The sequence below is a fragment of the Physeter macrocephalus genome, chromosome 11, assembly GCF_002837175.3.
Source record: "Physeter macrocephalus isolate SW-GA chromosome 11, ASM283717v5, whole genome shotgun sequence".
Classification (NCBI taxonomy): domain Eukaryota; kingdom Metazoa; phylum Chordata; class Mammalia; order Artiodactyla; family Physeteridae; genus Physeter; species Physeter macrocephalus.
The window spans coordinates 97,920,688-97,934,962 of NC_041224.1; the positions used below are offsets into that span (position 1 = coordinate 97,920,688).

General features: G+C 46.4%; 1 protein-coding gene across 5 annotated transcripts in view; it reads left to right on the forward strand.

Annotated features, from left to right (window-relative positions):
* Positions 1-11,094, forward strand: part of CCDC32 (coiled-coil domain containing 32) — a 23,015-nt gene extending 11,921 nt beyond the window's left edge. For 2 of the 5 annotated variants that reach the window (XM_028495483.2, XM_055088321.1), the window contains exons 4-5: positions 7,665-7,785; positions 10,614-10,844. In XM_028495483.2, the coding sequence (XP_028351284.1) occupies positions 7,665-7,785; positions 10,614-10,745 (253 nt within the window). In that variant the 3' untranslated portion in view covers positions 10,746-10,844. Of the gene's footprint in view, positions 1-7,664; positions 7,786-8,147; positions 10,846-11,008 lie in introns of those variants that run through there. The other 3 variants (XM_055088322.1, XM_028495485.2, XM_028495484.2) reach the window with 3 other exon arrangements.
* The last annotated feature ends 3,181 nt before the right edge of the window (positions 11,095-14,275 follow it).

A 14,275-nucleotide genomic window follows, 5' to 3' on the forward strand; every position in this document is an offset into this window, starting at 1 on the left:
CGCGCAGGCCCAGCGGCCATGGCTCACGGGCCCAGCCGCTCCGCGGCATGTGGGATCTTCCCGGACCGGGGCACGAACCCGCGTCCCCTGCATCGGCAGGCGGACTCTCAACCACTGCGCCACCAGGGAAGCCCAAAAGGGTCATTTTAAGAGGGGCAGTGACAGGACCAGAATTGCATCTAGAAAGATGGTTATGGCTGCCATGGGTTTGACATGTTTAAATTGATGAGGGGAGCACAAATTCACACTTGGCAATGATCTGTCTACATGAAATAATGCAATCATATGGCTCGTGGTTTTCCTTTGTTTTTATTTTCTGGCTTGATTTCTTTGAAGTTATTTTTTCACTATTACAGAACAAATAGAATCATGTATGGCAGATTGTATTTTCCAAAGATGGTCATATCAATATATCACATCCCACACTTTCAACTTACAGTGTGGTGTGGACACTCTTCCACTGAGATGTTGGGTCAATATTCCTCCCCCGCCCCCCCACCCCGGGCTTCCCTGATGGCGCAGTGGTTGGGAGTCCGCCTGCCGATGCAGGGGACACAGGTTCGTGCCCCGGTCCGGGAAGATCCCACGTGCCGCAGAGTGGCTGGGCCCGTGAGCCATGGCCACTGAGCCTGCGCGTCCGGAGCCTGTGCTCCGCGGCGGGAGGGGCCCCAGCAGTGAGAGGCCCGCGTACCGCAAAAACAAACAAACAAATATTCCCTCCCCTGGAACCTGGGTAGACCTACGTAACTGCCTTGCTAATAGAGTACAGCATGAATAATATGACTTCACAGGCTAGGTCATAAAAACATTCCACCTGGGATCTCTTTCTTTCTCAATATGTTCCTTGGTAGTTCTGAGCCAACATGTAAGAAGTCTGGCTACCTTGAAGCCTCCATACTAGAGAGGCCCCACCGAGAGCTAGAGGGGCTCCCGCAGTTTAGTCCCCAGCTGTTTGAGTCTTTCCCACCCCAGGCATCAGACATATAAGTGATTCAAATGATTTCAGGCCCCAGCCTTCAAACCACCCCAGCTGACACCAAGTGGAACAGAGACAAGCTGTCCCTTGCAAGCCCTGTAGATTCGTAAACGGAAAAAATGTCATGGTTTAAGCCACTACGTTTTGGGTTGGTTTGTCACTCAGCAATAGATAACTGGTACACCATAACCTAGGTTTCAGTTTTTATGTAGTTTGAAGTATTTTATTTGCGGTCCCTTATAGTTTCTGATGGTCATAGAATTTTTAATACTTATGCTGGTTGCAGTACGGAGAGGAGCAAGGTTGGGCGCAGGCACCAGCTGTGAGGTGTTTGCAGTTGCCTAAGAAAGGTGACAGTGACTCGAGGACTTGTATTTCTACTGAGGATGAACAACGCTGCAAGAAAACATCACTCCCACCTTAACCATGAGAAATAGCCAGATAATCTACAAAATCATAGCTTTTCTTGAGCCCTCAGAAAGCTGAGGTCACAAGGCAACCAAGGAAAGCCTCTTCAAGGAGAGAGAGATACACATGAACAGTTTCAAGTTTAGCAGAGCACGGGAAACGGGGGAGCTGTCATACAAGCAGGTAAGACAAAACCGACAAAAATTTTAACAAACGTTTAAAGGCTACACATGGGCTAGCGTGTCAGTTTAGAGTAGCTGGAGACCATTCCAGACACGGGGTTTCTACTCACAGGCAAACTTTCTTCCACAGGTCTCCTCTGAGGTTCATGAGGAAAAGTGGGAGCAGGGCAGGAAATGGGAGAGAGCGCCCCTCCTTGGTGGTACAAGCAAGTCGTTGATTAAGGCAGCTGGTGGGGGAAGGCAAAACGCCTCGGCTGCTGCCACAATCCTTTTCTCCAATAAGCAACAGCCTTAAGCCACTGAGGGAGGGGCAACAGAGTCTTACTTCAGGGGGAGGAATAAAAGCAAAACTCACCTGCTTCTGGGTGAGGGGTAAAAACTTTCTTGTCCTTCTTGAACACTTGAAAACCCCTTGCTTCTGGGCAGGGAACAAGCAAATGCCCTCTACCCCAAAGGGAGAAGCGGGAAACTGTCTTGGGCTGAAAATTCAAGCAAAGGTCTGCTCTGTTGGGGGAGAGGACAAGAAAATTTGGCCACCCAAAACCAACCACAGGTAGGAGACAGAGTTTGGCTGTCATTGGGAACAGGAGCAGAAATACGAGAAAGCCCCATTTCTGAAACTCACATAGGACCTGCCTAAGACTGAAGCTGAACCAAGATGTCAGAGACCCCGCCCCCAAACTAGCACCAAATAGCAAGGAAAGGCAGTCTCCTCTGGGTGGAGGGGCAGGCGTGCTGGGATGGCTGAAAAGGTGAGCATGGAGCAGCAACATAGAAAAACCCTCTGACACCCAGTCTCCACTCTAAACAGCCCACAACTAGATGAATTTATATCTGTGATGCACTGAGATAATGACAGCAACAACAAAATTCAAACCCTGCCTGACTCCTAATTATCAATAGATAGACTCCTGACCTCCCCCCTCCCCCGACGCCAACAGGCTGACAGAAGGTGCATGCTCATTTCCAGGCATAAATACCATTTACCTCAGTCTCTGCTGTTCTACACATGATAGGCACTCAATAAAAATTTACAAAACATACAAAAAGTCCACAAAGAGAAAAACCCAATCCATTGTCAAAAGGTAAAGAAATCAACAGAACCAGACTCACAGATGACACAGATGTTGGAACCATCGGACAGGGACTTTAAAATAAAAATGATTTAGTATGTTAAAGGTTCTATTGGAAAGAGGTGGGCAACTTGCATGAACGAATGGGGGATTTTGGCAGAAACATGGAAACTGTATGAAAGCCAAATGGAAATGCTAGAAATAAAAAACACATGATATCAAAGATGAATTCCTTCAATGGGCTTTTCAATAGGTAGGTACAGCTGAGGAAAGAATCCGTGAACTTAAGAAAGGTTAATAGGAATTATCCAAACTGAAACACAAGGAGAGAAAAGAGTGGGGTGGGGGAAGAAAAAACAAAGCCAAGCTTCCAAGAGCTGTGAGACAACATCAAACAGTCTAATATACATATAAGTTGAGTCCCAGAAGAAGAACAGAGAGAGAAAGTGGCAGAAGAAATATTTGAAGAGATGACGGTTACATGAAAGAGGATGCGGCAGTGAGGCGAGAGAGAAGTGGATGTGAGAAGCATTTGGGGGAAGAACCACGGGAACTTGGTAACTGAGTGGAACGAAGCGTGAGAGAGTGGGAAAGTGAAGCATGGCACCCGGGTATGGCACAAGGTAGTGGTGGGTGGTTAGCAAGTGATAGTCCCAGGACTGAGAACCGGGCCTAGCTCTCTTCAGAGCCTGTGCTCTCTGTTGCTGCACTGTACTGCCTCAAACAGGCCAGACTTGGAGCAACAGTGGGCCTCTGCTCCTTGATTTCCCCACCCTCCAGCGCCAGGCTTTACTAAAGTTGTCCCTGTGCTGCCCCCATGAGTCTAAGAGTGGCTAAGAAATACTCATCTGCTTCCCTTCCCCCCACCTCCATTTCCCAAGTGCTACCTGTCACAGATCGTTCTGAAGTAAAGGTTGCCTCTTCCCAAACAGACTGACTCTTTTCGCTTCATGCTGACCTAATCCACTTAAAAAAAAAAAAAATCTGGTTCTTTTGCAGACAAGTAAGGCAGGAGGAGGCAGAGGCAGAGGTGGGGGAGGGATTGTGTCTATGTGTGTGCATGTGTGCACATAAGGGAGATGGGTTACTGAGAGTTTCTGAGCATTTTAAAGCCTAGGACCAGTTTTGTTTTTTTAATCTTATGTCCTTTTTGGATGACATCATCAAGTGGTAGCTCGGCAGAATGCCGAGGTACAGCATGGTCTTTGGCATGGTGCCTGATCAAGTAACGAGATCTTGGAGACAGGATGGATGGTCAGGGCTGGATAAGAGTACAGTTGAATAGATTCATGGTTGTTTGAACAGCCATCTCAAAATTACACTCAGTTGTTTGATAAATTGACATGATGTTGGTTTTTTTTTTTTACTCTGCCTAGCTCAACATTTTTATCAATGATTTGCGTGAGTGCATGGGAGGCATCCTTATGAAAAGTGAGAGGGATAGGTAATTGATTGAATCAAAGAATCAGAACGCTAAAATTTTTCTATAGACTGGAATGATGAGACAAAGTATGAAACCTACTAGGAATAAATGTGATGATCTTTATCTAGGATCAAAAAAATTAACTACACATTAGAGGACAAAGAACTGTGAATTAGCTACTTTGTTCTACTGACAGAAGGTAGACTCAACCTAGATCAAGCCGTAAAGGGACACTGACTGGGAAGGACAGAAGTGGAGCTAGCCTCAAGGCCAGCTAGATCCAAGGACTCAAACAGTATCTTCAGTCTCATCTTTCTTTCACTATTAACTCTGATTTGTGTGCTGGTATAGCACAGAGAGTTCTGCACATCATCCCAGTTGAGCACATCCAAAGGTAGAGGTCTCCCTTCCATCTCCACATAATAAACCCCAGGGAAGGAATCTGACTGTCCTGGCTTGGGTCACATGCTCCTCATTGAAACAATTACTGTGACCGGGGAAAGGATGCTCTGTTATTGGCTGAGCCTAGGTCATGGGTCCAAACCTATGCCAAGGGGTACAGGGCTTTGGGGTTGGCAATCCCACCAGACCCATTTGAGAATGGGAAATGGGAGAGAGTTACTGTTACCGGAAAAAAAGCAAAAGGGGGGCTTCCCTGGTGGCGCAGTGGTTGCGCGTCCGCCTGCCGATGCAGGGGAACCGGGTTCGCGCCCCGGTCCGGGAGGATCCCACATGCCGCGGAGCGGCTGGGCCCGTGAGCCATGGCCGCTGAGCCTGCGCGTCCGGAGCCTGTGCTCCGCAACGGGAGGGGCCGCAACAGAGGGAGGCCCACGTACCACAAAAAAAAAAAAAAGCAAAAGGGATGTTGAGAAGCCAAAAGCACAGACATTGATTGTCTTCACAGTTCAGCTGAGTACAGTTCAGTGCTGTGAACCTGCCAAAAAAGTTATAGTTCTAGAAATTAATAGTGGAAATGTACTTAGGGCCATAGTAGTGAAAAATACATTCTGCACTGGTCATACTACTCTGAGGCATCATCTGGGCACCACATTGAAAGGGTAACGTTGATAAACCATAATGCTCCCTGGAGGAGGGGTCCAGGATGAGGAGGCTCAGAAGATTGAGTCATTTGAAGAATCGTCAAGGCAATAAGATTTTTTGGCCTAGAGAAGAGAAGATGTAGTAGACACAGTTGGCTTTAGAATATTTGGAGCAGTCGTGGATAGACAGATGAGACACTGAAGTACAAAGGACAAACTAGGTCTAGGGTGGGGAAGTCTCAAGGAGACCAATTACCATTTAGTATAAGGAGAACTTTCTAATAGCTGTCCAAGAATGGGTACAGGACTGTCTTGTAAAGGGTAGTGAGTTCCCTGTCACTAGAGGTGTTTAAGCAGGTGTCAGAGAGGTTGTAAAGGGGATTCCCAAATTGCATAGAAAGTTGGATCAGGTAACCCCTGAGGTCCTCTCCAGTTATGACAGTCCATGGCTGTCTGTTGGAGACCTATGTAGGCTTGCTGCTAATAAGTCAGCCCTGGCCTCCCCAACATCTGGGAGGTAGAGCTGGTGAGCTCTTTTCCTTCCCTAGATGATAATGACCCCTTCCAACAAACACCTGATCACCTACCAACAAGCAGTCAGGGGCAGAGCCCTGCAACACTGCTTATCTTAGCTCAGCTCTGTGGGACACACTCTGGCTCTGAAGGTCACAGAAAGACAGCCCTTGTGCTATTTATGCTCTCTGAATACATATCATGAGACAAGGACTTGGATGCAGGCATTTTAGGGGCTGAACAGGAGCAAGGGAGCAATGAGACAGGGAAGTTGCATTGAGGGGTCCACTGTGGGTACTTATAGCTCAGTCTTTCTGGGATCACTCTGAGGAGCCATAAAGATCGCAGATCAGAATTCCCCACTGAGTGATGAAGTAATTCCACCAGTGCCATCCCTCATTGGTTAAGGTTTGCCCTTTGGGAGAGCTAAGATCCTGTGACTTCCAGGCTGCCTGGCAGGGACTGACAAGAGCCTCTGGCAGAGAAGAGGATGTGTCAGGACCGTCCACCACAGCTGCAGCTGGACACAAAAGGGGGCTGAAGGGATGTGGGGCACCAACAACATCGGCCACAGCCCCTTTCCCACCCAGTCCTGGACCCATCTTCCAGGGCAGTGTGGTGCAGTGTGGTACCTTTGATTTGCACATTCCAGCCACTGTGGTGCAGCGTGCCCTCCAGGTTGGCTAATTCAGCACAGCCCTATCTGAATGTCCACACACACCTCTCTTGGACTCAGGTCTCCCTTCTGGGCCCCGCTCCCTCACTGGGCTCTCTGGGCTGAGGGCACCGGGCTGGGCCCTCTAAGCTGGCACCTGTTCTCCATCCACACGTGAGCTGGGAACTTGGTGACATTAGGGACACTGGCTCCATTGTCCCTTCTACACTGTGCTCCAGGTCAGGACAGGTCGAAGGCTGTATAGGCTCCAGGTTTCCTCTCTGCTAATGGTGCTAATGGTCTCATTATTTTTTTTATTTTTTTATTTTTTTTGGCTGTGTTGGGTCATCATTGCTGTGTGCGGACTTTCTCTAGTTGCGGCGAGTGGGGGCTACTCTTCGTTGCAGAGCACGGGCTCTAGGCGCACGGGCTCTAGGCGCACGGGCTTCAGTACCTGCAGCACGCAGGCTCAGTAGCTGTGGCGCACGGGCTTAGTTGCCCCGTGGCATGTGCGATCTTCCCAGACCAGGTCTCGAACCCGTGTCCCCTGCATTGCCAGGCGGATTCTTAACCACTGCGCCACCAGGGAAGCCTCCTCACTCACTATTTCTTAAAAGGAAAAGGCTAAGAACGACCAAGAACCCAAAGACCCCGAGAGACCTCACTCAAAGCCTCGGAGACACTTCGAAGATGGGAGATCATAGCACTAATGTTGGAGGCAGGGTTCCCGGCCAGACCTGGAGGACCGATCCAAGCTGGCCCACCACTCCTGTAACTTCTCTGGGCTGCCTTGATCAGAGCTCTGAACCTGTCTCTCTCCTCCTCCCCTGGTTCCTCTCACCCTCTTACCCCCACACTCCTGTCTGGTACTCACTCTTTCCAGCCCATCTCTTCTCTCCTCTTTCATGTTAGTTACCTCCTGGGGCTTCATCATCTCTGATGTTCACATTCATTACTCCCTAATTTTGCCTCATTTCTTATCATCCCTGTTCAGTTGTTCTGATACCCATTTTACTACTTGGGATAAGTAAGGCTGAGAGTAGGTATTTATGATGAATTTGGGGTGAGATGGAACCCAGGGCCTCCCTAGGGTAAGGAGAGGGGTGGGGGTGTGTGTGTGTGTGTGTGTGTGTGTGTGTGTGTGTGTGTGTGTGTGGCCGCACACCCTGTCTCTGGCAGAGCCTTTCTGAGGTTTGCTTCTGCTGCGTTTGCTGTGACTGCTCCATAAACATGAGGTCCGGAGGGAGCCTGAACAGGGTGCTCTGAGGTCTGAAAGGCTCCACCACCTGGTCATGTGTGTGTGTGTGTGTGTGTGTGTGTGTGTGTGTGTGTGCTGGGGTGGAGTGGAATTCAAGTTTACCATTATTAACTTAGGACAAAATCCCTCTTCTAAGGTGGCAAATGTTATCCAGCCAGAGGAAAATCCTGGCCAGCAAATCATCTCAGACCCCACCTGAGACCTCAGAGAGGACGAGACAAAGAGAAATATTGGATCCAAGCCCTGCCCATAACAAGGTAATTTACTGGGATGGGAGCGAGGGGGTGTGAAAGCCGATTTCTCTCACACCTCTGCCCTCTTCCTCTTCCCTCCCTCCCTCGGGCCCTCTCCTTTATCCTTTTAGTCTGGGGTTCTCTCTCCTTAGGTCATCATGGTCCTCTGTGCCTCTCTTTGTCTCTTTTTCTTATTTCCATCTCCGACTCTGTTTTGCTTTATTTATCCCTCTGTCCTGCGTTGCCAAGACTCTGTCACCATCTCCCTTGCATCTTCATAGTCTCTGGGTCCCTAAGTCTGCTTGTTTCTCTTTGTCTCAGTCTGTGTGTGTGCCTCTGACTTGGTCTGTTTTTCTGTGTCTCTGTCTGTCCGTCCATGTTCTCAGAAGCCCTATAACTCTGGAATGCCAGGCAGGAATGGCTTTTCTGAGAATGGAGCCTGGGACAGCCACCCAACATGCTGAGTAGAGGTGGCTAAGGACATTTCCAGACCAGCAGTCGTCATGGTAACAGCCAGGGCGGGCCAGGCCGGGATGTGCTGAACCACGTGGGCCTGACCTTTCTGTGGGTGTCAGGTTTGAGCGGTAGCTGGGGAAAAACAGCAACTGCTTCCCTCTGGCCCAGCCCTTGGGCTTCCGGGCTGGGCTGAAAGGAGAGAGAGAGAGACGGAGAACCGGGACAGCTGACAACAGAGTGAGAGGAAGGACAGAAGGGTAGCCACAGCCATCTAGAGAAACCGCAGGAGAGAGGCACGGGAGCACAGGCACACACATGCTCCCACGGCTGTCACCAAGGCTCCTACTGTGACTTGACCTGTGGAGGGCACCAGACATCATTCCTGGAGGCTCAGTTCACACTTTGCAGCCCGTGCTCTGGGTGGGTGGTTACAAAAGGTCAGTTCCCCACACTCAAAGATCCCCTCCGGACTCCTTCAGATCAAATGTCACTTTTTCCATACTGCAAACGCCTTTATTGCTCCAAGGAAAATATGCTAACATAAAAAATGCCAAATGATCCTTTCAAAAATAGAAATAGAAAATGCAAAAGTCCAAAGAAAGACACTCAAAATAAAAGGCATGTCTCTGTTTTCACGTCTGCCTTCCCACTGGAGGGCATGGACTGGGTCCTATAGATTTGTGGATTTCCAGAGGATTGCTCACTGAGTAATTCTTATTGATGTTGGTCCTCACCCAGAGCGGACCCTTGGTCTGGGGTGTGAGCTGAAGAAGGTCCCAGACTCCCCAGAGACAATGGCATACCTGCATGGCAATGAGTAGTGGGTAGTAGGTGTCATGCCTCTCCTTTCCTGCCAGACCTCAGCCCCATCCTGCTGCAGGTCCTGTAGTGCCAGGCTGGTTGCAAGACAGGGTAATCTTCCCCTCTGACAAAACTACAGCTTGGCCCATTGGCGGCCCATGGGCTGGAGCAGCAACGCCTGGCTGGCATCTGGGTGCTTTCCCCGAGCCCTGAGCAGCTATCTCCTATAGTTGTTCCCTCATCCTGTGGCTTTACGGACTCCTCTTGCTGCACTAAATAGAGCCCTGGAGAGCAGGCTCGGAATAGGAAGAGAGGGTTGGGGGCCTCCTTCCCGTCTTCCTCCCTCTCCCTCCTCCTGGCTGGCTGCAGCTGTGCTGCGTGATGTGGAGCTGAGCACAGACTTAATTACCGCTCAGCCCTGCTCATTAGCGCCTCTGGAAGCCAGAGAAGCCCGGAGTTAGGAAGTCTCCGTCACAGTGCTGGCCCGGGCCCCAGATTTCCTGGGTGATCGCTAGACCCACTTCTCTTGGATTGGGTCTGTCTGACTTAGGCTCCCTTTTGGGGCCTCCAGTGGGAGATGCCCCTCCCTGGGATGGGGGTAGGGTTGGAACTGGAAGGAGAGGAGGGAAGGTTAGGCCCCCTCGTGGGATCTCACTTGTGTGTGCAGAGCATCGGGGGACAGCATATGGTGGAACATGTGATACGCCAATGCAATCAGAGAAAGACAACAAATGATTAAATAAACCAAATACACTCAAATCCAGCACACTGATGACTTACCTGCCTTCGAAGGAACTTAAGCGAGGAGGCTGGTGCATTGTTCAGCCACTTTTTTTTTTTTTTTTGGGAAATGAAATGAAATAAAGAACTATGGAGTGCCTGAATACTGAACAAAAAAGGGAAGCTGAGGGAAGGAGGAGAGGAGGGGTGGACCCTGGAAGTTATAAGCCCATAGACCTGGGTCCAATACATGGGAAAACTTTACAAATATTAACTTGTAAACACCCTAGAAGATCAAATGAGATAATACACATGGAAGCACTTTTTTTAACTGTAAAGGGTTTTAGAAGTATAAGGTGTTATTATGAAATATTTCTGCTCAGTGCAGACTGTTAACCAGATTCTACGGGGAGGCTGGAGATTTATGATAATGGCTCATCACCCACAAGGTACTCATACAATTTAGGCTGTTTCATTTAATTAGTTGTTACCTCTCATAGAGATTACTGCAGAAGACTTCTAAGTGGCTTCCCCGCCTCCACCTTCTTGCTCTTTCCCTTCATCCTATATGCCACTGCTGGGGTAATTTTTCCGATGCAGAGCTCTGATCAAATACTTGCAATGTTTCCTCTTACTGACTGCATAGAGCCTGGAGACCTTGGCTTAGCAGTCAAGATCCTCCATAATCTGGTTCCACCCAACTTTCCCAGCCTGATTTCCCTCCTTCCACCCTGGTAGATGCAGACTCAGGTCATTTATCCAAGACCACACAGATACCAAGTGGCCCATCCCCAAATCAAGCCCTCAAATCCCAGACACCTGATGCCCAAACCAATGCTCATTCTAGCCCATCACTTTTTCACTTTGATGAATAGAGCTGCAATGAAGATCTTTCTACACTGAGATTTTTCTCTTCCTTGGAAAAATTTCCTCAGGACAAATTCCGAGGAGCGGGATTACCAGGTCAAAAGACATTAATGTTTTTATGGCTGCAGGAATTGACATAAGTTTTGTAAAAGGGCTCATCTGATTTATATTTTAGCCAGTGATATCAATGTATACAGATTTCACCAGACTCACATTTCCACTGGGGGTAACCTTTGAATAAATTGCTTATTGAATATGATATTTCTTTGTTTTAGTTTGAATTTCTTTGACTGTTGAGATGGAATATTTTCCATGCTTATGTTTACTGTTTGTATTTTATCTTGTGTAAAATATGTGTTCATATCTGTTGCTCATATAATTACTAAAAATCTTCATGTTTCAGAAGCTGCAGATAAAAAAAAAAAGAAAAGGCAATCTTGAAGAGCAGATATGGTGGACTCTGTGAAATCAGAGCAGAGGTCCCTATCTGATGAAGGCATGTAAATAAGCTGTATTTTGAGTAAATCTTTAAAACAAAATTGAGTTCCATTAACTTGAAGTATCAATACTAGTCTACATTTAAAGGGAGAGATAGGGGAAGGTATTTCCTGGACTCAGACAATACTTTCCTTGACCTTGTCAATGTGTCATTAACACTAACATTCGTTACTTAATTTCTGAGTAATTTTGGTGACTACATAATTATCCTAAAACAGCAATGATTTATTTTTTTATGTTGTGTTTAAATTTATTTTATTTTTTGACTAAATAATGCATACACATGGTACTAAGGTCAAAAGATATAAAAGGATATAAAGTAAAAAAGACCTCTGCCACTTTCCCCTGTCTTCTAATCACCCCGTTTCCCTCCCTGGAGACAGGTGCTATTCCCAATTCCTTGTGTAACCTTCCAGGGGTATTCTATACATACATGAGCCTATATGTGTATATTTTTAATAGAAATGATAGCATAAAATATGTGCCAGTCTGTACTCTACAGTTTTGGGAACATTCCATATCAGTATATAAAAAGTTTAAATACTTTTAAAAAACCGTAATGTCAGATGCGTGTGCTCTACTCTAAGAAAACTCAATAAACAAAAATCTACATACATAAAGCAAATTTACAGGAAGTACTTCACAAGCTGAGCCTCTATTTGTATAGAAATTTTCTAAATATTAAGCCAACTTCATACATTTCAGTTATGATTCATTTCATCAAAATTATGTTTATAGGGAGAATCCGCCTGCCAGTGCAGGGGACACGGGTTCGTGCCCCGGTCCGGGAAGATCCCACATGCCGCGGAGCGGTTGGGCCCGTGAGCCATGGCCGCTGAGCCTTTGCGTCCGGAGCCTGTGCTCCGCAGCGGGAGAGGCCACAGCAGTGAGAGGCCCGCATACCGCAAAAAAAAAAAAAAATTATATTTATATATAAAAGCAAAGGCCATTTAATTTGGAAATTATTTATTAAGCAAATCAATTGTTAAGAATTATACTTCGGTCAAAATGACATATCCTGATCTGGTCAGAAAGTGTGATCTTATGTTTGAAGAAATTGATCCAATGAAATTCCTGTATTTTTTAAAAAGCCACAAATGTAATAATTCTGTCTGTCTAGTTTGCAATTTGTTTAACAAACATCAACGGTATGAAGTGTAAAAGAAAGGACTTTCAATGTTCATTGACGTAGGATATGCAGTTCAGGGCTTGGTCTACCAAGATCCTATGTTCTAACATGGCACAATACTAGACTCTTACCTGGGATCCCAGCAAAGGGTTAGGGCATACCCTGCAAATATCCCCAGATTATTTCAATCACTGACCCCAGGGCAATATGGGTTTACTGAAAACTGTCCTGTGCTTTCAGCCTGTACCATCTTTAGGGGGTAAGTCTCACATGTTTACTGCCTGCTACAGAAAGCAGCTTTCTCTGCTCCAAAATTATTTTGAAGCAGCAAATTGGCACTATTTGTGGAATGAGTCATTGTCACCCTACTGTGTTGGGTATGATCTTTAAACTTTGATCTATCTATCCTTGGAATTTACCTTTCCCAACTCAGGGTCTTAGCCCTTCTAATGTCTGCTTTCTAATTGCATAGTTAGAATGTATCATAAAAGCCATTTTATTTGTTCATTTGTTCATTCACGTGGTATACATGAGTCACTCTTATCTCCTCAAGTCTTTGCTCAAATGTTACCTCCTCAATGTGGCCTACCCTGATTATTCTATTTATTTATTAAAAATATTTTTAAATTAATTAATTTATTTTGGTTGTGTCAGGTCTTAGTTGCAGGCACACAGGATCTTCATTGAGGCACGTGGGATCTTTTTGTTGTGGCACGTGGGCTCTTCGATGAGGCACTTGGGCTTCTCTCTAGTTGTGGCGCACGGGTCTCTTCTCTCTAGTTGTGGTGTGCAGGTTTTCTCTTCTCTAGTTATGGCCCATGGGCTCTAGAATGCGTGGGCTCTGTAGTTTGCTGCACACAGCCTCTCTAGTTGAGGCGCTCAAGCTCAGTAGTGGCAGGTGGACCTCGTTGCCCCTTAGCATGTGGGATCTTAGTTCCCCAACCAGGGATCGAACCTGCGTCCCCTGAATTGGATGGCGGATTCTTTACCACTGGACCACCAGGGAAGTCCCGATTATTCTATTTAAAATTGAAACATCCTTTCCTTCTTTATTCTCCTTACCCTGTTCTATTTTTCTATGTTACTTGGCACCTTCTAACATAATATATACTTTTCTTATTAGTTATGTATATTCTTTATTGTACATCTGCCTCTCCCAGAATGTAAGCTCCATTGTGTATTGAATTGCTGATGTGTCCCAAGAATCTAGAACACTGCCTGGGGGCATAGTAGGCCCTCCAGAAATACAGGATTTGTTGAGAGAATAAGTGATGTGAGCTCCTGCTGTGTGTTAAGGTGCTGGGCTAAGCCTGTTGAGGTGAGTCTGCTCCAAAGATGAATCTGCTGTGAGTCTACCCTCAAAGAGCCCATAGTCTAGCCTTAGAGTTGAGACATGGAATTAATAACAATACGAGGTATAAACTGCAGAACAGAAAAAGATCTGTGAAGTTAGAGGAGGAGGAAAAGAAAACTTTCAGTGTGAAAAAACAGAAGGATGGCATGAGCAGAGGCACAGGATGGGTTGAGGAGCCAGAGAGACTGCAACAGAATCCTGAGTCTGCCGTAGTGGAATGAGGTTGGCTTGTTAGAAGCTCCTCATCCACACATTGCAGGTAAAAACTATTTATCTTAGTAGGATCGTGAGGGTCAAATAAGATAATGCATATACACAGGATGGATAAACAACAAGGTCCTACTGTATAGCACAGGGAACTATATTCAATATCCTGTGATAAACCATAATGGAAAAAAATATGAAAAAGAAAATATATATGTATAACATATACATGTCACTTTGCTGTACAGTGAATTAACACAACATTGTAAATCAACCATACTTCAATAAAATTTAAAAAAAAAGATAATGCATAGCCTGTGGTGGATAGCACCTGGTACCAAGTTCATGATGAACTAATATCAATCCACTTCTTCCTCGTGAGTGTCCATCAACAGGAGAGTAGAAATTATGACATATAATGGAATATCATAAGTGGTAGTTACGAGGAATGTGTACCATGTAAAACAGTTTATGACCAACGTTCA